Raw genomic sequence first — 23,439 nt, forward strand, 5'->3', positions numbered from 1 at the left:
AAAAATATCTAAGACAGGGTTTTTAGTGGCCTGTTATTTATAAATCCAGAAAGCTTCCTTTTGGTTAAGTCTCTTATCTGTCACCTCTTCATATGGAAACCAGGATGTGGTCAGTTCCACATGCGGACAGGTTACTGTTCAGCAGGTCCAGGTGTTGTCCACTACCTGTTACTTGTAATTAGTACCATTCTACATTGCTTAAGGAGCTTTAATTTAAATGTGACACATACTGTTGGCTTTATATGTCAGACTCCATATTTTTAACATTCCTTTAGGCCAGTGCTTCTCAATTACTTTCTTTTATCCCCCCCCCCCCCCCCCCCCAGGAAGAAGAAAACCTTTCGCACCCCCCACACTCTCCGGCGCGACTATAAATAATCGCAGCGGAACCCGCTCTCCCATAGCGCTATTACTTACTGCGGACACTGACAATGAGGGCGCCACTGCCACCTACTGTTGTGGATGTGCAATTACAATTTATTATAGTATGGCAAAAAAAAGCATGTTCCCCGGAGTCAGACGTGGCCCCCGGTACCGCACCGCGCCTCACTATTTGAGAAGCACTGCTTTAGGCAGAAAATCATTAGAACAGAACCATTTCACCACTTACATGATGTTTCAAAGAAACTGCCTTGGAGATGTTTGATGTCTAGCCTTTCGAGTCAAAACATTTCACGTAAGGACTGCACCTCCCTCCACAAACATCTGTATAGAGGTTTTATTTCCGACATGGATACAGGGAAGGAACCATAATTTACAGGATGAAAAACGAAGAGCTCACTGAGCTCCGGCTTTGGGGGGAACCCACTCGTGGATCTTCTTGCGGGTGGTGGAGTATGGCACGTACTGCTCTGAGGTGCCGCTCACATTGAACTGGTGGATCTCAGCCAGGAACTTCTTGGGCTCCGGAGGATGTGTGGTGGGGGGGTCCTCGGTCATACAGTGCAGCCAACGATGCCTGAGTGGAAATGAGGAGCGAGGGAGGCTTAAATAACAGCAGCTTTTAATTTATACTAAATTTAATTTGGATTAAAGGACATTTATATACACCTTCTAAAATTAAGACTGTTCATTCTTGGTTTTTATGAAATTTTAAACAGCCTTTTAACTGATTCTCATCCATAATTGAATCCATTATAAAAGCCACACCATTCAGCTGGCACCATGCTGCCGTCCACCTCCCACAGGGTCCTCTTCCCATTCATCTCTGTGGTGTAGATCACCCAGCGGTGACGTCCTGATCACACAAAGACAAGAGTGTGTTTAACAAAACACAAATTAAAGATTTTCTTTCAAAGAGCATTAAATGCATGTCCGAACTTCTAACCTGTCAACATCCACCAGGTCACTGGAGACCCATCTAGGGCCTTTCAGAAGGTACAATTCAGCTGAAGCCTAATTTATTTAGGCTTTACAGTTTTTCTGTTAAAAACAGCTGTCTTTAACAGAACTCAAACCCTTCATCCTAACCATAGATAAGTCACCAGTGACCTAAACCCTCTGCTATGGGGCAGGATTAGGGGGTTACTGAGGTTAACTTCAGGTTTAACCCTGAGTATTCAGTGTTACCAAGGTGATTAACTTCTTCTCTTCTTCATCATCATTACCATTGTGACTGATGCAGAAGACCTCACCTGCTCCAGAAATAAGGTATAAAACCCCTGCCTTTGGAGGAATAATGATGCCATTTTCCAGAGAGAACGGCATCATTATACCCAGAAGACATCTGATGCAAGCCTCCCATTTATCCAGGCTTAGAGCACACTAGCTTGTGAGGCTGGGTGTCTCCCACTGGAATCGAACCTGGGATTTTTTTGCGTGTAACGAAAATGTGTTAACCACTACACAACAGAGCCACTAACATCTAATCATTAACTTAATGGAATATACAGTAATCTTAGCTGTGGTACTGATAGGTCTGTTAGCTCACACAGTCTGCACTCTGGTCAGCTTTCCTTCCTGGCCTCAGACTTCATCTTCCATCCATATATTGCCCACATTACAAGGGCAGCAGTCTAAGCACCCAGAGATACCCAGAACTTTTTCTCCCCAACCACCTCATCCAACTCTTCCAGGGGTAGACACTGAAGTGTTCCCAAACCAGCCCAGAGGCACAATCTCTCCAGCATGACCCAGGTCTGCTCTGGGGTCTCCTCTCAGCAGCAGATGCCTCAAACACTTCGACTGGCTCTGGCTGCCCAGACTGGTTTTTACTGCGCAAAAGTGTCAAGCCAACCCCTTATTTCTTTGTATTTTGCTCCCAAGGAGCCAGACCTCCATATCATTTTTTTTAAGTGATCTAGAGCTGTAGTTCTCCAAGCTCTCTAAAGGCCTTTTAAAAGCTCATCATTGGACTTTGGCTTCTTTTTCACAAATTTTGAATGAATGAATGATACTTTATTGATCCCACAATGGGGAAATTGCAGTCCAGTCCCAGGGTTCTAACCAGGCTAATGCTAACCACAAAATGCTGCTCCTGCTTGTTAATTGAGTGACAAAGCCTATGTATGCAACTGGAAAGCACTTCTGAAGCCTAGGCGGTAATCACAGTCTTTAAGGACGTGTAGTCACATTCCTTGTACCTGACTTATGAATCATTCAAGCATAAAAAAGGCTCAAAACTCGTTGACACCCACCTTTGTGTGACTGCTCATTCTGATTACTGAAGTTATGAGAAGTGAAGCCAGATAACAGAAGATCCGTGGATGCTGAGCAGTAATAGTTTTGTGGTTTACAGTGTTTTAGAGATCTGACATGAAGTCCACTTACCAAAGAAGTAGTGCTTCTTGTCCTCATAATACTTATTCCCGTATTTATCCACACCAACCAGTGCGCCCGTTTTCACATCATTCACTCTGCCAATGAAACAGGAAGACTCGAGTTAATTCCCCCCAAACCTGCAGGTCAGTGTGGACTAAATACACAAACACATCATATCATCAAATATCATCAAACGCGAACTCTTCTGTGGGACCAAATCACATTTAAAGTCCCCAAGTTTTAACAGCTTTTCAGTCACACTTACTGGACTGATTAGGATGTTTCCTAAAGCAGTTTGATGGATTTTACACCTTGTTCTGAACTGCAGCTGATCCGGAGTCCTTCACAGCATGCTAAACCTCAGCTAGCTCCACACACGCTCTTTTCCTGCCGTATTTAACATGTTTCACGGCTGAACACGGGCAGCACACGCGTCTCGTTAAACTGACCTGAACAGCTGGAGTAAAAAACCCCGAACTCCTCCATGACCTCCTAATTGCCCCAAAGCCCTTCGGACAAGGTTCGCATACTCCGCCATCTTTAGACGGAAGGATTAACGGGACGGACCAGTCGGTCGGTCGGTCGGTCGGACGCAAACAAGGCTCGGAACTTAGTTCCATCTTCTCTCTGAACTCTATTTGATTTCCCATCCCTGCTCTAGAATATGCTTCTTTTTAAAGCTTTAAGAAAGAAAAAAAAGGAAAACAAATTTTATTAAATAAAACTTGACCTGAGGCCAGCTCCGCCCCCGGGGTCTGCAGCTGTCTGTCAGTAAACTCAGTCTGAGCCGTTTCTCCACATTTTTTATCTTCATTCTCTGTCTCCTGCATTTTGTCCGTCAGGCTGCAGCTGAATAATTACTTTACTTTACTTTATTCATTTTTAAAGCACTTTAAAAACAGCAACTGCAACAAAGTGCTGTACAATGAAAAGAGCAAAGACAACAAGAACAACAATAATAAAACAGGAACTACAAAATTAATAAGATCTCAATGTATACTAAAACCCAGTGAATAAAAATGAAATGCTAAAAGCTCTATCGCCTCTGAACTTTAACTTAGATCTTGGGACCTCAAGTAGCAGCTGATCAGCTGATCTGAGGCAGCGAGTTGGGAGATAAGGAGTTATTAGTTCAGACAGGTACGATGGAGCTAGACCATAAAGACATTTGAACACAAATAAAAGAATTTTAAAACAGTGAACTGGTAGCCAGTGTAGAGAAGCCAAAACAGGAGAAATACGATTTTATAAATTAGATTTTAGATTTTATAAATTAAATGTGAAATTAGGATTCAGGTTCATCTGATGGAGATTCAAGTTGTGTAAGTGATGACAGCAGATATTATAAAAGAAATATTTTATAACAAACTTTTATTCTGTCTATGATGATGACTGAGTGGGTCAGGCTGATTAAAGTGACTCGTCATGCTCCACACTGACACGCGCGATCCTTCGTCCATCTCATGACAGTGCAGTGTTGTTCTCATTTTTCAGCACATGGGGGCAGTGTTGTCATGCTATGGCTGACATGTTCAGAGCCAAAAAATATCAGCTTTGCTGTTGAGATTTTCTACCTAAGACACAAATAAAGTAAAGCTCAGAAACAGGAATAAATGTAAAATCACAAATACTCACCCAGCTGCACGGGGAAGGGGGGGGGGGGGGGGGGGGGGGCTGTTGTCCCCATCTGTGGGAAAATAACAGACGGACAAACTGCAGGAGACAGAAAGTGAAGATAAAACTGTGGAGAAACAGCTGAGTTTACTGACCGACCTGTGTGTTAGAGACTGAGACAGCTGCAGAACCTGGGGCAGAGCTGACCTCAGGTCAGTTCTTATTTAATAAAAACTGTTTATGCTGCTGTTTATGATCATTTAATAAATGGAATTTGTGGTTGGAATAGCAAAGTCATTTTTTAATTGAGAATTACAAAAAATCTATTGTAATATTTCTGCTTTAACCATTTATAGTCTGATTTAAGATCAGCTTCACTGATAGATGACGACGATAGACAATAGATCTCAGACAGCCACAGCAGAGATGGTTCACTGAGTTACTCTCAAAGGTCAGAGTTCAGTCAGAGTTCATGTTTAGTTGGAAACATTCAGGGCAGCTTTCCACGTAGTGATGGCAAAGCGAGGCTTTCTGAAGCTCTGAACCTTTTTGAACCATTGTGTCAAAAATTGGTACTCGAAGGTTCATTCAGTACTCTTGGGTGACATCTGCTGGCCACAATGGTTGTTGCACAGCCAAATGAAGCCCTGCAGACGTGATGCACCTTCCATGTGTATAATAACACTTCTTAACGTGTGTTGGGACAGTTCCTCAAATGACCTGCAATCCAACTGTGTTTTATGTATTTGTTCTTTGTATCCCTTATTTAAAAATTATCTGCCTGAGTAAATCCATCTATGAAATGATAAAAAAAATAAATACATTTGGAAAATGGTTTGGCTTCTCTTTGATTCTAAATTACATACTGGACAGGGAAGATGTTCAGTAATAATAAGGCAGTAGGTGGGATTGATCAGTTTCCCCCTCTCTTTGGTGTACAGTTATTTCCTTTGTTACTGTGCTTGGTGTGCAGGAAATGTAGGCTTATGCACCTCGTTTTTATTATTATTATTCAGGATTATTTTTTCCACAGTAGATGGGCTTCAATGGTTTCCCTTTTTAAGGACACCTTCCCCAGCCTTGGAGAACATCTTTTCACACAGAACAGAAGAAGGTGGTGTCACCAGGAGGTAAGAAAGGGAGAAAGAAAGACAGCTCTCGAATTATATGGCGCTATGAGTATTATATTTGAATAACCACTGAATAGGTGTGTTGTGATCATTGCATCTTTGGCCAGTGACGTTGTTCAAGCTCACCTTTAAAGGTGGATGGATAATTTTATGTTTTAAATTAAGTCTGACTTAGTGTCATCATGTTTTGTTGATCATAAAATAGTAGAATGCTCTGACATCAGAGCCGGATTCCTTTGCCTGGCGACTGAGAGATCGGCGAGATTAATTGGCTGTAACCTTTGGGGGCTATTGATGTGGTTTAAGCATCAACTTTTTCTTTTTCCATGCTCGTCCTACCTGCACAAGTTTCCAATATAATTGGAAAGAAATGGATGGATGGACACCTACGCTGAACTTATTTTACCTTAATCGGTGGCACCAAATCAAAAATATTCCCACACTTAGGAAAAATGAGATGGTTCTATTATTGAAAGTCCAAAATTCGTGCCAAAGTTTCAAAGCACCGCCTGTGAAATCAAACCAGTCAGCTGATTCAGTCTGAATGAAGCAGTGAAGTGGTTCAAAGGTCATCAGTGATGTCAACCGAAGCAAGCTCCGGCCCAATGCTTCAGAAGACTTGACCTATCGAGTTCAAAGCGTGTTTCGAAGCCTCAGTGTCAGAGGTAGCATCACTACCACACACCTCACCACTGTCTCTCTGTCCTCATCCACGTCCTGCTCCACCCTCACACCCTTCTCTGCCTACCACAGCACCTTGCTGACAGACTGAGTGAGGATGAACAAACTGCAGCTCAAATCATCCATAAATATTTCAGCGTTTAGCTTCAAATCCCAAAATGCTACATGGAAATCCAGCCAGTCTTCACAGACAGACACCTGGTTACTAGAGATTATAATCTTTGACCTGTGCAACACAAACATATTTCTATGTCTCAGGCCGATTTACTTTGTCTTAATAAACGACTTCAGATCTCTTACATTGGTGTTCTGGCTCCACAAAAAATCACTCCATAGAAAAAATAAAATTAAAAACATTAATATCATGTATACGCTCATTAAACTGATCGGCAATGAACACCACTGCACTAAATATTGATTGAAATGGTCAGTAATGAAATTAATAATCAGACCCAAATAATGTTTCTTGGAAATTTTTGGTTTTTGACACTTTTCATAAATAAAACTGGCCCTAGGTCAAAGTGACTCAGGAACGTCATTACTGATAATTTACTGAGAAACGAACATAAAAGGAGGTTAAAAGACCCGAAAATGTAAATTAACGAACTGTAAAAATAAAATAAAGCCGGCGGATTTAATTGTTTTTAATCTGCCGGCTACATCACGGGGAATAAGCACACGAAGAAGACTCACTTCCGCCACAAGGGTCACGTGACTTCCGGTATAGAACACCAATTTCCTGTGGAGTTCCGGAAATTTTATCACTCAAAGCTCTCTTTTTTAGCTTTTCAAAATGAAACTGAACAATACATAAATAGTATTTCGGATTCAGCTAATAAGAAAGCTTTTAAAACCTATAATTTGTGCTCCTTATTTGATACATTTGTTTGTAAACCCCCTGGATAATGTTTGTTTTTTTTTCTGTTCAAATGTATATTAATAACTTTGCATGTTGAATATATTTCAATAAAGTATATAGCTGAAGGAAAAAAAAAGTTGAGGTATGACCGCGCCCTCTTGCCTGCAGCCAGGTACTCTTGAAAATTAATACAAATTTAACATGAAGGCGTCAGCAGTTTGGTTTCCTTTGGTGCCATCTTGTGGCCAAACTGAGACATTGCATCTTTGCCGTGTTCAGTTCAGAAATGTTCATTTTTTTCTGTCTGTACGTTTTAGAGGCCTTTTACACAGCTGCCACTTTTCCAACCACAAACATCCCAGAATGATTCCTGGTCAGTCGTCCAGCTTAATGTTCAGCACTGAAATGCACTGTTTAACCTGTGAATGACTCTGATCTGTCCTATTTATCCTGCCCACACTGCAGGTCAAGTTTCAAAGTTTCCTCCTGCTGTGTAGGTTACATGAAACACAACAAATATTGACTGGGGCTCGCAGATGATCACTTCAGTGGATTTTAACCTTCAGTCTCCAGGTCAGCTGTTGCTCCCTGCAGAAGGACTCTCTCGCTCTCACTCTGTCCCACTGCTTTTTTGTTGTTGTTTGTTTTTATGTGTGAGGATATGTGCGTATGAGCCCACAGGCCTAGAAACATGAGGTGTCTTCAGGTGCTGCTTCTGGGGCTCGTGCTCCTCCAACAGGGCTGCTGCTTTGAGTTTGTGATAGACGGGGAATGGGAGGAAGAGATGGTGAGTCGGAGGTTAAAATGGTGAAAAAAAAATATTTATGAAAATTTTTTATTTAAAGAATATTCTGTTGCTTAAGCTTAAGTAAAAATCTGTTGGTAGTCTCGGCCTTATTTGAAGACAATTTTTACATATGTAATTTTAAGTGAATTGCATGCTTTTCATAAGTATTACAAGAGTCACATGTACCCCTGAAATCAGCCTTTTAGATTACACAATAAATACCACTTTCTTTGAATTGTTGCAGAAAACATTTCCAAAGATGTGTTATTTTCTTTCTTCCAGCAGTCACACACACAGGATCATCGGGAGAGACACAGGGTGAGAGCTTCTTACAAAAAGCTGCCTTTTATTTCATGTATTTTCACACATGCACATAATAGGGAGGCTTGAAATGTGGATTTGCTTTTCTCACCGATGTTGCAACACTTGAATTCGTCAATCTGTGGAATTCTGTGAAATTGACTCTGCAAAAATAAACAAAACACCAGCAAACAAAGCTGTTCTCATCTAGGCTTAAATTCTGGAGGAGCTCAAATTTAATGCATAACGTTTGTGATGTATAATCGCTCCTCGGAGGGCACATTAAGACAGTATGATCATTTTTGTGTGTATTTCAGAGAGCGATATTGACCAGCGAGGAGCAGGAAGACTTTGAGGTATGACCCTCCGCTTGTTGTTCGAATAATCTCTACTGTCACAGAGTTTAACCTTATCTGATAATCAATACGCTGTTATTTGAAGAGATCATCATGACTGACAGGTTATTGACTTTGTTCAGTACTCGTCCTGCTCTGTCTCTCTTTTCTGTCCATGTTTTTCTGCCTAAAAAGCCAAATTAACAGCAAAGTTAATCATAAAAAAATCTCCTTATATTATCTTAAACAGCGACAAAAATGTTTCTGATCAGTATTGTTATGTTAATCACTGTAATGCTGAAAATGCAGCTCATTTATATTAATTTACGAGTAATTAGTAAAATAAATGTAGTGGAGCACAAAGTACAAGATTTGCCCACATAATGTGCTTGAGTAGAAGCAGAAAGTAACTTAACACAAAAAAAAAACCTACAAGTATTTTAAAGTACATCAAAATTATGACTCAGTAAAGTACTTGAGTGCATTTTCTAAGTTACATTCCACTTGTGGTGCTTTTTATGCTCTTATTGTGCTGGATATTGTGACAATATTAGCCTTGGAGTAGAGCAGCTCCATGAAGGTGCAATCATGTTTTTAGGGTAGGGGCTCCCCGTGGCAGTCCTTTAGACACACCCCGCCTTTGAGCAAGTTATTTAAAAATGGCCAAAAGGAATCAGATCAAATCCAGTGTACGCATTTTCTGAGTTTGTGGTTTACTTATTGAAAAAGGAAACAAAGTCAAAAATAAAGTGTTCTCCTGATCAGAAAAGGTAAACATCTCTATGAAAGGGAAGTCCATAATGACAGAAAAAAATATCCCAGAAACTTAAAATCTCAACAGGTGATATCTGGACAGTCAGATTCCTCTTCAAATCCCCTCATTCAAATATTCCTTCATTGTCTTTGCAGGCCATCCGTGGAGATGACATCACTGTCAGGAGCTACAAGGTGGAGAGCCGCATCACATCACGCTTTGCCCACACGACCGTCAGGAGCTCTGTGGTCAATTCGGGCTCCAAAGCCCAGAGCATCGCCTTCAACGTCCAGATCCCCAAACGAGCTTTCATCACCAACTTCACCATGTGAGCCCACACTGACCCAGTGCAAGCTATCTGTTAAACAGAGAAAGTATAATACAAAGCTTTATTTTTATTGGCAGGAATGTGAATGGGATCACATTTGTGGGCTCAGTGAAGGAGAAGACAGTAGCCAGGAACCTGTACGCCCAGGCCAGAGCGAGGGACAAGGCAGCAGGCATCATCAGGTGCTGCAACAGCCTCTCGGTCTCGACACCTTTGTGCAGCTTATCAGTTAAACAAAATGTTGTTTTCTGCTTCACAGGACAAATTCCCAGGACATGGAGACCTTTAAAACAGAGGTCCATGTTCCCTCAGGCAGCCATATTGAATTTGAGCTGCACGACCAGGAGATGATGCACAGGAAGCTGAGTTTCTACGAGCATACGCTGCACCTGCAGCCCGGGAGGCTGGTGCCGCAGCTCCAGGTGAGAAGGTCACAAATACTGTGCATCCGCACTTCATCTGGCTATAATTTCTAATGCAGTGTCATTTCAGGCGGATGTTTACATCTTTGAGCCAAAGGGAATCGCCACGGTGCAGGCGGCGAACACCTTTGGAGCGCAGTTTGCAGAGCTAATGAAAGTAACATCCACCAAAGACAAGGTAACACCAGAAAACAACCACAGAGACGTCACCTCTCCCAGGCTCGTGCAAGTCGGCAAGTTTAATGTTTTAGTATTGAGAAGTTGTCAGATTGTTGCAGGAGCACCCACAGGTGAAACACAGTCACATTTGGTAAGATCTGTTATTTAAATTAGTTAATTAACATGTTTTACTGTTGAATTGCAGTAAAGGCCTGAAGAAAGTCACACTCAGCAGCTTTTATTGATATTTGCAAAAGTAGCTTCTGTGAATATAAAGCTTTACACTATAAGATCAGCTGTTTAGTTATTATACTGTTATTTTAGAGTCATAATTGTCAGTTTAGTCCACATCTATTTTGGGTATTTTTGCCTTTATTGGATAGTATACAGGAAAGTGGGAAGAGAAGGCACATAGCAAAGGGCCACAGATCGGACTCAAACCCGGAATGCTGCACTTGGCCATGTGGCACATGGTCACCTGCTCACCCACTGAGCTAAACTGGCACCTGTTCACACAATCAATGCAGCATAATTAAAAACAACTATCACAACTCGTGACTTTAAATGTCTTCCCCTCATGTGCAAAACTACGATGAGATGCAACGAGATTTTCCCAAGATGCACCAGCCGGAGACGAATGTCTTCATGAATTGTGAATTTTTGAATATTTTTTCTCCAGTTTGTTCAGCAAACGTCTTTTTGCTTTCTTTTTGTGTTACTTGAACATCAAAGATTGTTTTCTTTTTTAAAACGTCCCGTTTAAAACAAGTAGGCATCAAATCTACTGTATAACTGGGATTCCCAGGCCAAAGGAAAAGTACAATCTCTCCAGCAGGTTCTCGGTCTACCCCAGGTCTCCTTACAGTTGGTTGTGCCTGGAAATCCTCCAAAGGGAGGCATCCTAACCAGAAGGCCCGATCATTCCAATATTATTATTATGGTATTATAAAAATACAAAATATTAAATGATGGGAAATATTTTTGAGGTCAAAAGTTTGCTATAAAATTAACCAAGAAATATGATCCTGGACCAAAAAAAAAAAAAATCTCACTTGTTTCAAAAAACCAGACTAATTCATTAATTTAAAAAGATATAAGGACTATGTGGACAAACCCTTTTCCCAACCTATTAAGTCATAAACACAGGGAAAAAAAAAAATCTGACTTATGATTTTAAATATCTTCCTTTTTTCCATTCTCCTTGTCCTCAGGCTCATGTTGTCTTCAAGCCCACCTTACAGCAACAGAGGAAGTGTGAAAACTGCACAGAAAGCGCCATTGAGGGCGTTATTACTGTGTTATATGATGTGAACAGAGACAGCAATGCTGGGGAGCTGCAGGTATCACACACTTAACCTCCAAGTATCCTATAAAAACGTTCTGTTTTTGAAACAGTTGTTTAGAAATGACCGGTTCTCCATATTCTGCTGTTTCCCGCAGGTCTCAGATGGACATTTTGTCCATTTCTTTGCTCCTTCCAACCTCTCCCCTCTTCCAAAAAACATTGTGTTTGTCATTGATGTCAGCGGGTCCATGTGGGGGGTCAAAATGAAGCAAGTAAGTGATAGCGGTTTACTCATGGGTTAACTTTTGTGCACTTTGGCCTTTGCAACATTCCTCCTGCTCCCGCTTCACAGCGCTTCCATTTTCTGTAAAAACACTGCAGCCTAGTGGCGGTTTTTCAGAATACATTTGAGCCCAAGCTTCTCTCACAGACAGTGCAGGCCATGAAGGCTATTTTGGATGACCTGACCATCGATGACAACTTCAGCATCATAGATTTTAACCACAATGTGCGCTGCTGGAGTGAGGAGCTGGTACCTGGCTCTTCCATTCAGACTGGAGATGCCAAGAGATACATTGAGAGCATTAAACCCAATGGGGGTATGGCACAAGAAATATCCTATAATCAGAGGGGGTTGCTGGAATGATCATTTCTATGTTAATGACCACATTTTACTGACTGCAGGCACCAACATCAATGAGGCCCTATTGAGAGCAGTTCAGATGCTGGTGAGAGCGTCCAATCAGGGGCTCATTGACTCTCGCTCCGTCTCCATGATTATTCTGGTGTCTGATGGAGACCCCACTGTTGGTAAGGCAGACTGACTGATTCTGCTGAGTTGAATAACGTCTGAACGTAGTGGCAGTCACAAAGAAAACTCCAACGATTTTCCATCCAGAGAAAAGTAATTCTTGTTAGCCATCTTGATCTTGTGGAGCCAACCATAAAGTGGATTGCTATCAGCTAACACACAATCAGCAAGATGTGTTAGCAACCTGCATCCATAGGCTGTATGAGTGCATCATACAAACAATTAACGAGTGCTAAGTAACATAAAAAATAATAATAGTAGAATTCCACAGCCCTGAAGGTTGTTTGGTTTAAATATTTGGTGACCAAAAGACCATATAAAGAACTATTCAACATTACTGCATATAGTTTTGCATTTTTCATTCATAGTAAATGTGTAGTTATTGTACAAACCTAGTGAAGAACAGTTTTTGGATGGAAACACCTGATCCAACATTTCTGCAGGTGAGATCAAGCTCAGCGCCATCCAGAAGAACGTGAAGCGAGTGATGAGGGAGGAGTTTTCTCTCTTCTCGCTGGGTATCGGCTTCGATGTGGACTACGACTTCCTGGAACGTATCGCCATGGAGAACAGGGGCATGGCTCAAAGGATCTACGCCAACCACGATGCAGCGGAGCAGCTACGGGTACGACAAATAAACGCAATTAAAAAGATCCCCTCAAGCATCTCCTCTTTATCCATCACGCTCCCACACTTTTTGTAGCTGCTGACACAGTTCTCACTCTCCAAAGCTATTCCTTTTGCCCAGCCCAATCAACCATTACCTGGGACTCAGTTTGGTGTGGCAAGGTTCCTGTCAGATGCAGAAAATGATGCCATGTTTAACCATCACACTGTAGGCTATCGCCGCTTCATCTTTTCTGCCCACAGACGTTTTACAGCCAGGTTTCTTCACCCCTGTTGAGGAGAATCGCCATTCAGTTCCCAGTGGATTTGGTTACAGATGTCACCCAGAACCACTTTGATAAATTTTTCAGTGGCTCTGAGTTGGTGGTGGCTGGAAAAGTGCTGCAGTCTGACAGCAACACGCTGACCAGCTTCACCACGGCATCTGCTGTGAGTGGAACACACCCAATCATACACCTAATGTGTTTCTATCACGATTCAGTAAATATGTAAACCATAAATCTACAGGGTTCTGTGGTTATATTATAAAAGTATTATATTTTAATGTTCATTTTTTTTTTACCTGTTCATGTATTATTCAAATGCAGCTATTTTATATGTTTAGAGGGGGAAATAATACTACCAATATCCCCTGCAACACTTTATCCTGCAGGCCCGTCTGGACATCACTTTGGAGACTGATGCCGACACCACAGAGCTGGACACAGAGCTGGCCAAACAGCAGCACTCCTTCACTGGCTTTGCCCGGCAGATGTGGGCTTATCTTACTATTAAGCAGCTGATCGGTGAAAGGTGACAAATTGATTTGTTTGTTTGTACATAGGAAACATAATTATAGAAATTAAATACAAAATAATGGATCTCAACACAGAAATATCAAATGCAGCTCAATAAAACATGTTTTCTGTATAAATATCGTAAAGAAAACAGTAAATTTGTGCTATTTTCAGTATTTGATAGTTGCAGTGTGACTCCCCTCCAGGTCTCTGGCTACAACAGCTGCCAAAAAGAGGAGGATCACCCAGAGGATCATGACTCTGGCTGTGGAGCATCAGTTTGTCACGCCGTTCACCGCTCTGTTGGTGGAGAGCGAGGACGCCACGGAGAGGCTGCTGGCTGACTCTCCAAAGGACCCCAAACTTGGCTGCTGCTCAGGTGCCTGGCAAACGGCAGCATAATTGTTTGACACTAAACAAAGCAGATGCTACACGGTTGAGGTAGACGATGAGGAAGGGAAAGGATCCTAAAGCAATTAAAACACCTGTACAAGAAAAGAAAGGACACAAAATGGGTATATGAAGGAAATACATGCAAAATATGATGTTATATTCTCTTACATGTACACAGGAGGAGGAGTATCAAGTGGTCTGACCCCTGTATCAGTTGTTTACCAGGCTCCACCCTGGGTCCAGATAGCCACCACAACACCCCCCCCAAGTCAGGTTGAAAAGGGTCCAGAGGAGTACGCTCTGCCTCCAAAGGTTAACCTAGGTAACACAGTCTGTGCACACACTTACAGAGAAACATGAATACCTTTCCAGCTGCAGGACTCAGTGAGTAACCAGGTCAGAGCTTCTCTTCCAGTGGATAACGACCCTCACTTCATCATCCACCTGCCCAGAAGTAACCTGGACATCTGCTTCAACATTGACTCCACACCTGGACATATTCTTAACTTGCTGTCTGACAGCGGAACAGGTACTAAATGTTCAAATAAATATGTTTCAGTGGTTTGTTTTCCCTCACTGCTTCAAGCTAACGGTGTTACATGTAGTTTTTTTATTCATGACTACATCCACAGTTCACTGCTGTAAACAAACTTTTAAGATATTTGCAGACCATAAACTGTAAAGAAAAGATGGAAGTAGCCAACTTGCGCTTGTCTGTTGGTTTGTTGTCTTCCGTTTTTATGCCTGAAGTGTAGCATTTTAGCTTGGTTTTCTGAAACCAGACAACACAAGTGAGGACCCAGAAAACCATGAGAACACTCTCACAGCCTCAACATCAGACACTGCTTTGCTCTAAATGCCACAATTTGCAAAATGTACAGCATACTGCAATGACTAAGAATTAAAACTAGCAGTTAAAATTCATTAGGAAAAGTTGCTTCAAGGTGCTTTATATTGTAGGGTAAAGACCCTACAATAATTACAGAGAAAACCCAAAAGTCAAAGCGACCCCCTATGAGCAGCAGGAAAGAAAAACTCCCTTTTAACAGGAAGAAACTTCCGGCAGATCCAGGATCAGGAAGGAGCAGTCATCCGCCGTAACCACTTGGGGCTGAGGGGAGAGAGGGAGGACAAAGGACACACTGTGGTAGTGAGACAGAAATTAATAAACTCTAATGATTAAATACAGAGTGGTGTATAAACAGAGCTACACCACTACAGAGCTCCTGTGCATATCTAGAAACAGCTTAAGCTAAGCTAAACTAACCATCTCCTAGCTCTAACTTCATATTTACTAGACAAGTACAAAAGAAGTTTTGATCATCTCATCCTACTCATTCCAAAAAAGTTATGAATACTTTCTGAAATTTCTTATCAGCGATAAAGTTGCTCAGTATGCATCACTTATCTCTTTGCTGCAGCTTTATAACCCTACTAATTCTTCAAGTTAAGCTGATGCTCACCCATGCAATTAATATGTGGCGACCACTTTTCAAGCTTTCAGTATTACTTTGACTTGTAGCTCATAGCTTAGTGAACTGTCAAATAAATGGGGAGATGGCTGCTCCTACCTGAGTGTGGCTTAGCTAAAAGGCCTTTCTGCTGAAAGGGAGTTCTTCCTTCCTCCTAGCTGAAACGGGACCAGCTGATTGTTCAGGTTCTCTCTCTAATACTAGGGTCTTTACCCTGCCTTAATGCAACTGCTGTTGTGACCTGGCAGTTTGTAAATAAAACTAAATTTAACTGAATATAGTGTGATGTGATAGTTCGTGGATTAACCCTCGTCTCCTGTTCTTGAGGTGTGACGGTGAACGGGCAGCTAATCAGCTCTAAGAAGGTCAACAAACGCAAACTCAACACCTACTTTGGCACCATCGCTGTCTACTACCAGCCAGATGGAGTCAGTGTGGCAATCAGCACTGACAACATCACCATGACTGATGGCAGAAACAACCACTCCTTTACCTGGGGGTCCACAGCTGAAATAATACAGGATGGGTAGCTGACTTACCTTTAATTGCAGTGTCTGTCTTGCTGTCAAAAGTCCTTTTGACTAAACCTGTTGTGTTTCTGTTTCAGGGTGAGGATGTCCATTATGAAGAACTCTCATGTCATTATCACTATAAATAATAGTACCCAAGTGATGGTGTTGCTTCACCGTGTGTGGAAGAAACATCCAGTCAATGTTGACTATCTTGGTATTTATATTCCCAATGACAACCAGTACTCGCCTCTAGTCCACGGACTCATAGGTAGGTCTAGATGGTGTGAAACACACAACAACCTCACAGTACTTGGTCATTAATGTTGGTAAAGCATGGCAGTGTTAAGAGATACTGTTGGAGGAGCTAGCAATAGCCCAGAGGTGAGACATATAATGAAAATAGCATGTGTCCAAGGAACAAGCCATGAGGAACCCCATGCAAAAGAGGAACAGAGGAAGATGTAATTATTATATATGAATATTCAAGTGTTTATGAGACAAGCACGAAGAAGACTACTTAAGTTCAGTACCAGCAATAAGGACTGCTCAATTAAAAATCATAGTCATGATTCTTTAGGCCAACAGTAACTACTTTTGAAACATCATGCTTATGTTGAACTTTAAACAAAGTTGTATTTGTGGTTCTTTGCCTAACAACCGAATTGGTTTTGCCAAAGTTGGCCAAAGTCTCTTTCCACCATCTGGACTTGATGAGAACTAACCCTGCTGTAGTTGTCAGGGACTGAGTTTGAGCTTTTAGAAATGGGCAAAAATGTACTTCTATAAAGGGATGCAGCACAATAGTTGCTGTACCTTTGTTATCTTGTTTTAAACTTTTTGGAAGCCAAATACACCCCAAGGCCTCAGTACAGTTCAGTTTTGTGCTTTAAAGCACAATTCATTCATTTATTCATTTATATAGTGCTTAACACAACCAACAAGGTGACCAAAGCACTTTACATTACATTAAATATACAATAATATTACATCACAAAAGACAAAACAAGATCGTTCCATTACATGGTATTAAAAGCCTGTTTAAACAAATAAGTCTTAAGTTTAGATTTAAAAATTTTCAGATCAGAAATAAGTCAAAAATCTAAAGGAAGGCTGTTCCACAGTCGGGGTGCGGCCACTGAAAAGGCCCGATCACCCCAATGCTTTAACCTGGTTCTCGGGACATCTAGTAAAAGATGATTAGAAGACCTCAAAGATCTCTCATATACAGTAAAACTTAAAAGATCTGATAAGTATAGTGGGGCTAATCCATTCAACACTTTAAAAACAAACAACAAGATTTTAAAATGAATTCTATAATGGAAAACAATGGAACAGTTAATATGCCATAAACTGAAGGCAGCATTTGATTGTGATGCAGCCTCACATTTTATAGACAGTTTTCATAACTGTAACTGAATGTGCACAGCCCGATCAGAAATCCCAACCACTTAATTTCTCTTTTCGATCCGCATGGCTGTTCAAGCTTTATTATAGTGAAACATGGACTCAACGAAATAACACACTGGTGAAATTATAGCTATACACTCACTGGTTACACTTTGCTAGTACTGGGTTGGACCCCCTTTTCCCTTCAGAACCGCTTTAATCTCGTGCTCCACCACATCCCCAAAGTGCTCTGTTGGACTGAGATCTGATGACTGTGGGGGCCATTTGAATACAGAGGACTTATTGTCATGTTCACGAAATGAAATTGTAACCCCACTATCCTGCACTTAGCTGACAGGAGTTTTTTCCTGGTCTGGTCTTCTGCTGATGTAGTTCAAGATGCTTTTCTGCTTCAAGGTTTCAACCAGCAGTTAAGAGTTACGGCTGCCTTCTTGTCTGCCTCAAGCAGTCTGATTGTTCTCCTCTGACCTCTGGCACCAACACATTTTTGCCCACTGAACTGCTGCTCACTGGATATCTTTTGAATTGTTCTCTGTAAACCAAGTGATGGTTGTGAGGCAAAATCCCAGTTTCTGAAAAACTTAGACCAGCCTGTCCATACCACATTCTGAGTCTCTTAAATGACCTTTCTAAAATGTGATCCCACAGGGCAGTTTTCTAGAGAGCCTGAGGTGAGCTTGTATGACATCCATGAAGGAGCTGACCCTCTAAAGAAAGAGGGCACCATAGAGGTGAAGGGCAACAAGCTGCTTGTCACCAGGTTTGTCTTAATCCATAAAAAAACTCATCAAATGTAAACAAGCAACCTTCCTGTTAAAACTGTACATTCTTGTTTTGTGTGCATCAGGGGCTGGCAGAAGGACTACAGGCAAGACAAGAAGCATGGCTCCAACGTCTACTGCTGGTTCATTCACAACAGTGGGAAGGGCTTCATTGATGGCCACTACTCCGACTACATTGTTCCAGATCTAAACAGCTTCCTCTACATGTTCTGAGCAGCCAGATGCACATTAAAGTACCCTGTGCTGCTATTAATTCCCCGGGGTCAGTAAGAAAATTACAATTTACAAAGAAGTCAGAGGGAAGGGGAAGACAACATGTAACCTTTTTCCACTTATGTCACAAGTGTAACTAAATTTCTTAATTTCATTTTCCACAGGACACCAGAAATAATTTTTGTCATTTATTTGGACAAAATATACATCTGAGAAGTTAAAATCAACTCAAATACTAAATAAAAACAAAGAAACAAACTGAATGCATTGCTCCAAGTTCTTCTGGATCTTCAAGTAGGTGAATTGTGGGATACGTATATATATATATATGTACAGGTGAATCTTGGGGAATTAAGTCTGACATAGAGTTCTTCAGCCAAAAGGCTACCTGAGATTTAAACAGGGGATTTGCTCATTCAGGCCAGTTTTGAGAAATCCTCATAAGCGACGTCCACGCTCGTTCCTTTCTGAGGACCCTGAGGATGAAGAAGAAAAGACACTTCAATGGCTACAGCAGAACAGGCAAAAACATGGAAAATAGCTTCAACAAACCCAAAATATGAATCCAGAAAATAGGGATTATCATAATCTGGTTAGGGCAGTATGGTGGTGTCACAAAAATCAAGAGGTGCGCCACAAGCCAAAATGACACCATGTGCTTTTAGTGTGCAGCACAGTTTGTGAGGTGGACATTTTTAGCCTGAATTTCAAATGAAAGTTTGTGGTCAAGCCAAATATCAGGTATTTGTAGAAAAAAAAAAAAAAAAGAAAATAGCAAGCCCCATTAGGGCTTTAATTTCAGGTAAGTTGGAATTCAAGGAGTGTTAGTTGGAAAATATCAAAGACAGACTGAATGAGGTGGAGCCTTAGGCTTATTAAAATCAACAGTATCATCAGCAAACAAATGGATATCTAACTATTAATGGAAATAATGACTTTATGTATAAACCGCAGTGGGCCTAGGACAGAACCCTGTGGCACCCCATTTGTAATGTTTTAAACACTGAATACCATCAGAAACTTATATTAACAGAGAATTCTGCATTAAACATTAATTATTTAAGCACATTTTAATTCACAAAAGCTGGTTTTAACTTTGCAGACAAAGATTCATTGTTTATGGAATATCTCTGGAATCTGGACTAGCGATGTGATAAAGTAATGTGAAGATTTTTGACCACAGAAATATATTAATAAAACTATGTCTTACACGTGATCGGGACTTCCAATGAGTCAAGTCTGAAAAGCAGAAATACTTACAGAGTTAAGTGTGAGGGTAGCACTGAAATTTTTTTCGTCAATCCCCTCCAGCACGGCCTCCGTATCTCTGTAAGGACCATTCAGGATCAAGACCTCTTTACCTGCAGCAAGTTTGAGAACAGGTTTGATACCAAAACAAATAAAAATTGTATTTTTTCTGTGGGTTAGAGCTGAAAAGATTTGGTTTACCTGGTGCAGGTATAACTGTCTCTAAGTGATTCTGGTCCAGTTTAAGTTTGTCTCCAGAGTCGATAATTTTCACGACTGCAGTGTATTTCTCTCGTACTTCCTGCGAATTAAAAGGATTTGCAGTTGTAAGCACCACAGGCCTTCATTCTTTACACACTACACCCAAATTAAATAAAATTAAAAAAAAAAAACACATTACCACAATCACAGCCTTCTTCTTGTGGTATTTCTCCCCAAGTCTTTTGGTGATGACTTTTACTATGATGTTGGGCTGCAGCCAGTAATCTGTTCTGACCGACTGCTGCTGCTGCTGCTGCTTCTTCTTCTCCATCTGAGCAAAAAGGAATCACACACCTGATCAATAAACCTGACAGTAGTTAACTGAAGACAAAATGCAAACAACTACAAGCACAACCTCTATGATCTCCTCCAAAGCTGACTTCTTCTTCTTCTTCTCCCCTCTGGAGTCTGAACCGGAGTCTTTCCTTTTCACTGAGGATGACGACGACGATGATGCTTTAAGAGCACTAGCACCCAGAACAGAACTTAAGGAAGACACAAGCACCCAGTTAGAGACAGAAAGGTTTAAGTATATAATAACGTATTTTACACAGAACCCTCTGTACCTTGATTTCGAGGGGCCGGCGACAGAAGAACAGGCACCCAGGTTGAAAGCAACTACAAAAGAGAAGCAGGTAAGGGTGAGTAGGAAAAAAACATTTCTTTCACATGTACTGACAAAATAAGAAAAAACACAAACCTTTTTCTTCCTCGCTCTCACGTTTGAGCTCTGTGTAGACTGGAGCTTCCTATAGAAGAAAATCACCTTGATTACAAAGAGTCTTTAGGTACATTTTAGCTGAACCAACAAAGTACAGCATAAAGCTCAGGTCTGCCTTGTTGGCACTCACATCTGTGTCCTTGCCATCGCGGCCTCTGCGGACCTGCTCCTCAATCATCCTGGCACTCCTCTCCTCATCGTCAAGCTCCTGCTTCTTCTTCCTCGCCTGCTCCTCTTGGCGGCGGATGGTCTCTGGGTCGCGGTCGATGTACTGGATGTACCAGCCTTTGGGGGTCTCGTCAACTTTGCACAACCCTGGTGATGAAAAAGTAATGTGATTTCTTTGACGTGGCAGTGACTGCATCTGGTTTGTAAGTGTCAAATTAAAATCCACACAACGGCCCCATGTTACTCAATTTTTTACACCTTAAAAATGAGTCAATTATTATTTCCCAAGCCATGGACATGAATGTAGGAAGAAGCTGTGTCCAGCATAACATTTTTCTCCAACTCCAGGCCAACATATCAGATCTTTTAACTGCTCCCTTGCATGTTTTTACTGACCCACAGAAAAGCTAGTGTAGTTAATTTACTTTCTTCACATTTAACTATCCAAACAAGTGGTTTGATGAAAGGTATTTGAATGTGAAAATTCAGACTCCAAATAAAAACTAATTACTTATCTTCCTCTTTCAGCTGCTTCTTTAGGGGTCACCACAGCAGATCATCTCACTCTGTCTCTAGAATCCTCCTCTGTCACACCCACCCTCTGGCAGCTCCATCTTCAACATCCTTTGTCCAGCGTATCCACTATCACATACCAATCATCTTAGCTTCGCCTCTCTAACCTTGCCGCTAAACTGCTCAACCTGAGCGGTCTCTCTGATGTGCTCATTTCCTCCTGGTCACTCCCAATAAAAATCTTAACATCTACAAATCTGCCACCTCCAGCTCGGCCTCCTCCTCTCTAGCAGGTCTCACTACCATCAACCAGTCGAACATAATTTTTTGCGAACTTGTAATTTAAAATATGTTCTTATAGAATAAAGCACTGTACAAGTGAATGGTTAAATGTGGCTTGTAGTCTAAACTGCTTTGAGGGGTCAGTAAGACTAGAAAAGCGGTCTACAAATGCCCGTCCACTTCCAGTTCCTTTAACCTACAGCCTGCTTAACACCAGTCACAAAAACCTCTAGGCTGAGATCATAACAAGGCACAATTCTACTCCAGAAGAAAAAACTGGAGTGCATTTCCACAGACTATATTTCATCTTTTCTTCATAAGTTACGGAGCAATCTGAAGTGAAGTGTTTCACACCAGATTACCTTCTCTGCCCAGCCACTTGGTGAAGTCGGTGAGAGTCTCCCACTGCGTGGAGTTCATATGGACGTGCTCCCTGTTGCTGATGTACTCGTTGTAGACGATGTTGTTGTGCACACGCTTGGTACCTGTGGACGAGAGAAGAGCAAACACACTCTCAGAGCTGGCTGCAGACAGCTGCTGCTGCGGAAACATCTGGATGACTAGAAAAACCCATCTCACCAAATCGTCTTCTGAGCAGCTCGATGAAGTCGCTTTTGAACTCACTAGGAGAAGAACAACAAGCATAAGAACATGTGATCCTTTTCATTAAATTATAAATATAAGAAACATAACGGAGCTCACTCTGAGAAGTAGTCCATGAATTTGATGGGGTTCTCGGAGGCCAGCAGGAGCTGCCTCTGGTGGGACTCGGACATGCAGTGACACTTGAATCCATTCTGTCAGCAACAAGCACACAGTTAAAAAAATCAGCAACAGGTACAACAAACAAACAAAATAAATACCCATTTAATGACGATCTCACCTCATCCCTGCATTGTTTCTGACACATCTGACAATACCATCTCAACTTCTGGAGACCTTTGGCCTTTATTCGGTTGCTTATCGCCTTGGGGGAAAGAAAATCTGCTTTTCCCATCCCGACCAGCTACCGTTAATATAAAACACTTTATATAATCCTAAAAAAACGGAACAACACTGATTTATTTTCCACTCGAAACGCAGCTCAAACGAGCGCTCGCTTCCCGAGTAAACAATTTCCGCGTGTGCTGCTACGTCATAACCTCACGAATGAGCGCAAAACCTCGCGAGACTCTTTGTTGCGTGCACGAGCTCCTCGTAAAGGTAGTATTTTCCGGAATTTTCGTGTATATAATTTGTAAAGTTCCGGAAAACACGTCAATAAATTGTCAGAACAAAATTACAATTAGTCACACTTTCTGTGGTTTATTTAACTGGGCCGCGAGAAAAAATATATTTAAAGGCGTGTAAAACCTGAGCTAAAAAAGGAAGAGAGATGTATCGCATCCAGCTGCTATCATCGCCCAATTAAGAGAGGAGCTGCGACTTTGCGCACAATTTAAAAACATTTTTAAGTATGAAGCACGGGACTATTAAATACAGGCGGGCAGGTTATTCTTTGAAGACTCCGATAATGGTAAGAGTTTACAAAATATGTATATAATATAATGTAAAATGTATATAATATTTTGATATCTTTATATAGTGTTTTGACGTGTGTGTATATGTGTGTATATGTAAATGTGGGTATTGACACTGATATATATATTTATGTATATAGTGCTTATGTATATGTGTATAGTTTTTTGCTATTTTGTTTTATTCTATTGAATTTTAGTTTTTAGTTTAGTTATCTGTTCTTACTCATCCTTTTCATTTTTTCTCTGTATTGAGCTGCTGTAATGCACAAATTTCCCCGTCGTGGGATTATTAAAGTTTATCTTATCTTATCTTATCTTA

At 41.2% G+C, this 23,439-nt stretch overlaps 3 protein-coding genes across 4 annotated transcripts; 1 reads left to right on the top strand and 2 right to left on the bottom strand.

Moving 5' to 3' along the window:
* Positions 1–703: 703 nt before the first annotated feature.
* Positions 704–3,349, bottom strand: ndufa12 (NADH:ubiquinone oxidoreductase subunit A12). Its single transcript, XM_030720410.1, has 4 exons — positions 3,210–3,349; positions 2,770–2,855; positions 1,150–1,237; positions 704–958 (listed from the first exon to the last, which is right to left on the bottom strand). Exons 1-4 carry the CDS (start codon positions 3,296–3,298, stop codon positions 778–780), a joined length of 444 nt encoding a protein of 147 aa, XP_030576270.1. The 5' UTR covers positions 3,299–3,349; the 3' UTR covers positions 704–777.
* A 4,245-nt stretch (positions 3,350–7,594) lies between these two features.
* On the top strand, positions 7,595–18,670 carry itih2 (inter-alpha-trypsin inhibitor heavy chain 2). 2 transcript variants are annotated; one of them, XM_030720278.1, is made up of 21 exons: positions 7,595–7,831; positions 8,117–8,149; positions 8,449–8,487; positions 9,376–9,548; positions 9,626–9,730; positions 9,808–9,970; positions 10,041–10,148; positions 11,341–11,469; positions 11,570–11,686; positions 11,845–12,013; positions 12,099–12,224; positions 12,669–12,850; positions 13,096–13,281; positions 13,505–13,644; positions 13,835–14,007; positions 14,200–14,343; positions 14,437–14,550; positions 15,821–16,019; positions 16,101–16,273; positions 18,061–18,172; positions 18,260–18,670. In XM_030720278.1, exons 1-21 carry the CDS (start codon positions 7,736–7,738, stop codon positions 18,405–18,407), a joined length of 2,829 nt encoding a protein of 942 aa, XP_030576138.1. In that variant the 5' UTR covers positions 7,595–7,735; the 3' UTR covers positions 18,408–18,670. The 2 variants fall into 2 exon arrangements, with proteins under 2 accessions (XP_030576138.1, XP_030576137.1); XM_030720277.1 differs by having other exon boundaries at positions 7,596–7,831; positions 8,114–8,149.
* A 1-nt stretch (position 18,671) lies between these two features.
* Positions 18,672–22,724, bottom strand: kin (Kin17 DNA and RNA binding protein). The gene is made up of 12 exons (XM_030720279.1): positions 22,484–22,724; positions 22,303–22,397; positions 22,180–22,223; positions 21,963–22,085; positions 20,768–20,952; positions 20,617–20,665; positions 20,483–20,534; positions 20,272–20,401; positions 20,056–20,187; positions 19,857–19,956; positions 19,668–19,768; positions 18,672–18,883 (listed from the first exon to the last, which is right to left on the bottom strand). The coding sequence occupies exons 1-12, from the start codon at positions 22,595–22,597 to the stop codon at positions 18,824–18,826; spliced, it is 1,185 nt and encodes a 394-aa protein (XP_030576139.1). The 5' UTR covers positions 22,598–22,724; the 3' UTR covers positions 18,672–18,823.
* Between the last annotated feature and the right edge of the window lie 715 nt (positions 22,725–23,439).

This window comes from Archocentrus centrarchus, chromosome 23 (assembly GCF_007364275.1).
Source record: "Archocentrus centrarchus isolate MPI-CPG fArcCen1 chromosome 23, fArcCen1, whole genome shotgun sequence".
In the NCBI taxonomy this organism is placed as follows: Eukaryota; Metazoa; Chordata; class Actinopteri; order Cichliformes; family Cichlidae; genus Archocentrus; species Archocentrus centrarchus.

Coding starts and splice junctions, on each gene's coding strand:
- ndufa12 (XM_030720410.1), bottom strand. CDS start 3,298: ATGGCGGAGTATGCGAACCTTGTCCGAAGGGCTTTGGGGCAATTAGGA. Junction 2,856..3,209: donor TTTTTACTCCAGCTGTTCAG/GTCAGTTTAACG, acceptor TTTCATTGGCAG/AGTGAATGATGTGAAAACGG. Junction 959..1,149: donor AGCATGGTGCCAGCTGAATG/GTGTGGCTTTTA, acceptor ATTTCCACTCAG/GCATCGTTGGCTGCACTGTA.
- kin (XM_030720279.1), bottom strand. CDS start 22,597: ATGGGAAAAGCAGATTTTCTTTCCCCCAAGGCGATAAGCAACCGAATA. Junction 22,398..22,483: donor AGAAACAATGCAGGGATGAG/GTGAGATCGTCA, acceptor TGTTGCTGACAG/AATGGATTCAAGTGTCACTG. Junction 18,884..19,667: donor CTACCCTCACACTTAACTCT/GTAAGTATTTCT, acceptor CTTCATCCTCAG/GGTCCTCAGAAAGGAACGAG.
- itih2 (XM_030720277.1), top strand. CDS start 7,736: ATGAGGTGTCTTCAGGTGCTGCTTCTGGGGCTCGTGCTCCTCCAACAG. Junction 13,645..13,834: donor AAGCAGCTGATCGGTGAAAG/GTGACAAATTGA, acceptor ACTCCCCTCCAG/GTCTCTGGCTACAACAGCTG. Junction 16,274..18,060: donor TCTAGTCCACGGACTCATAG/GTAGGTCTAGAT, acceptor GTGATCCCACAG/GGCAGTTTTCTAGAGAGCCT.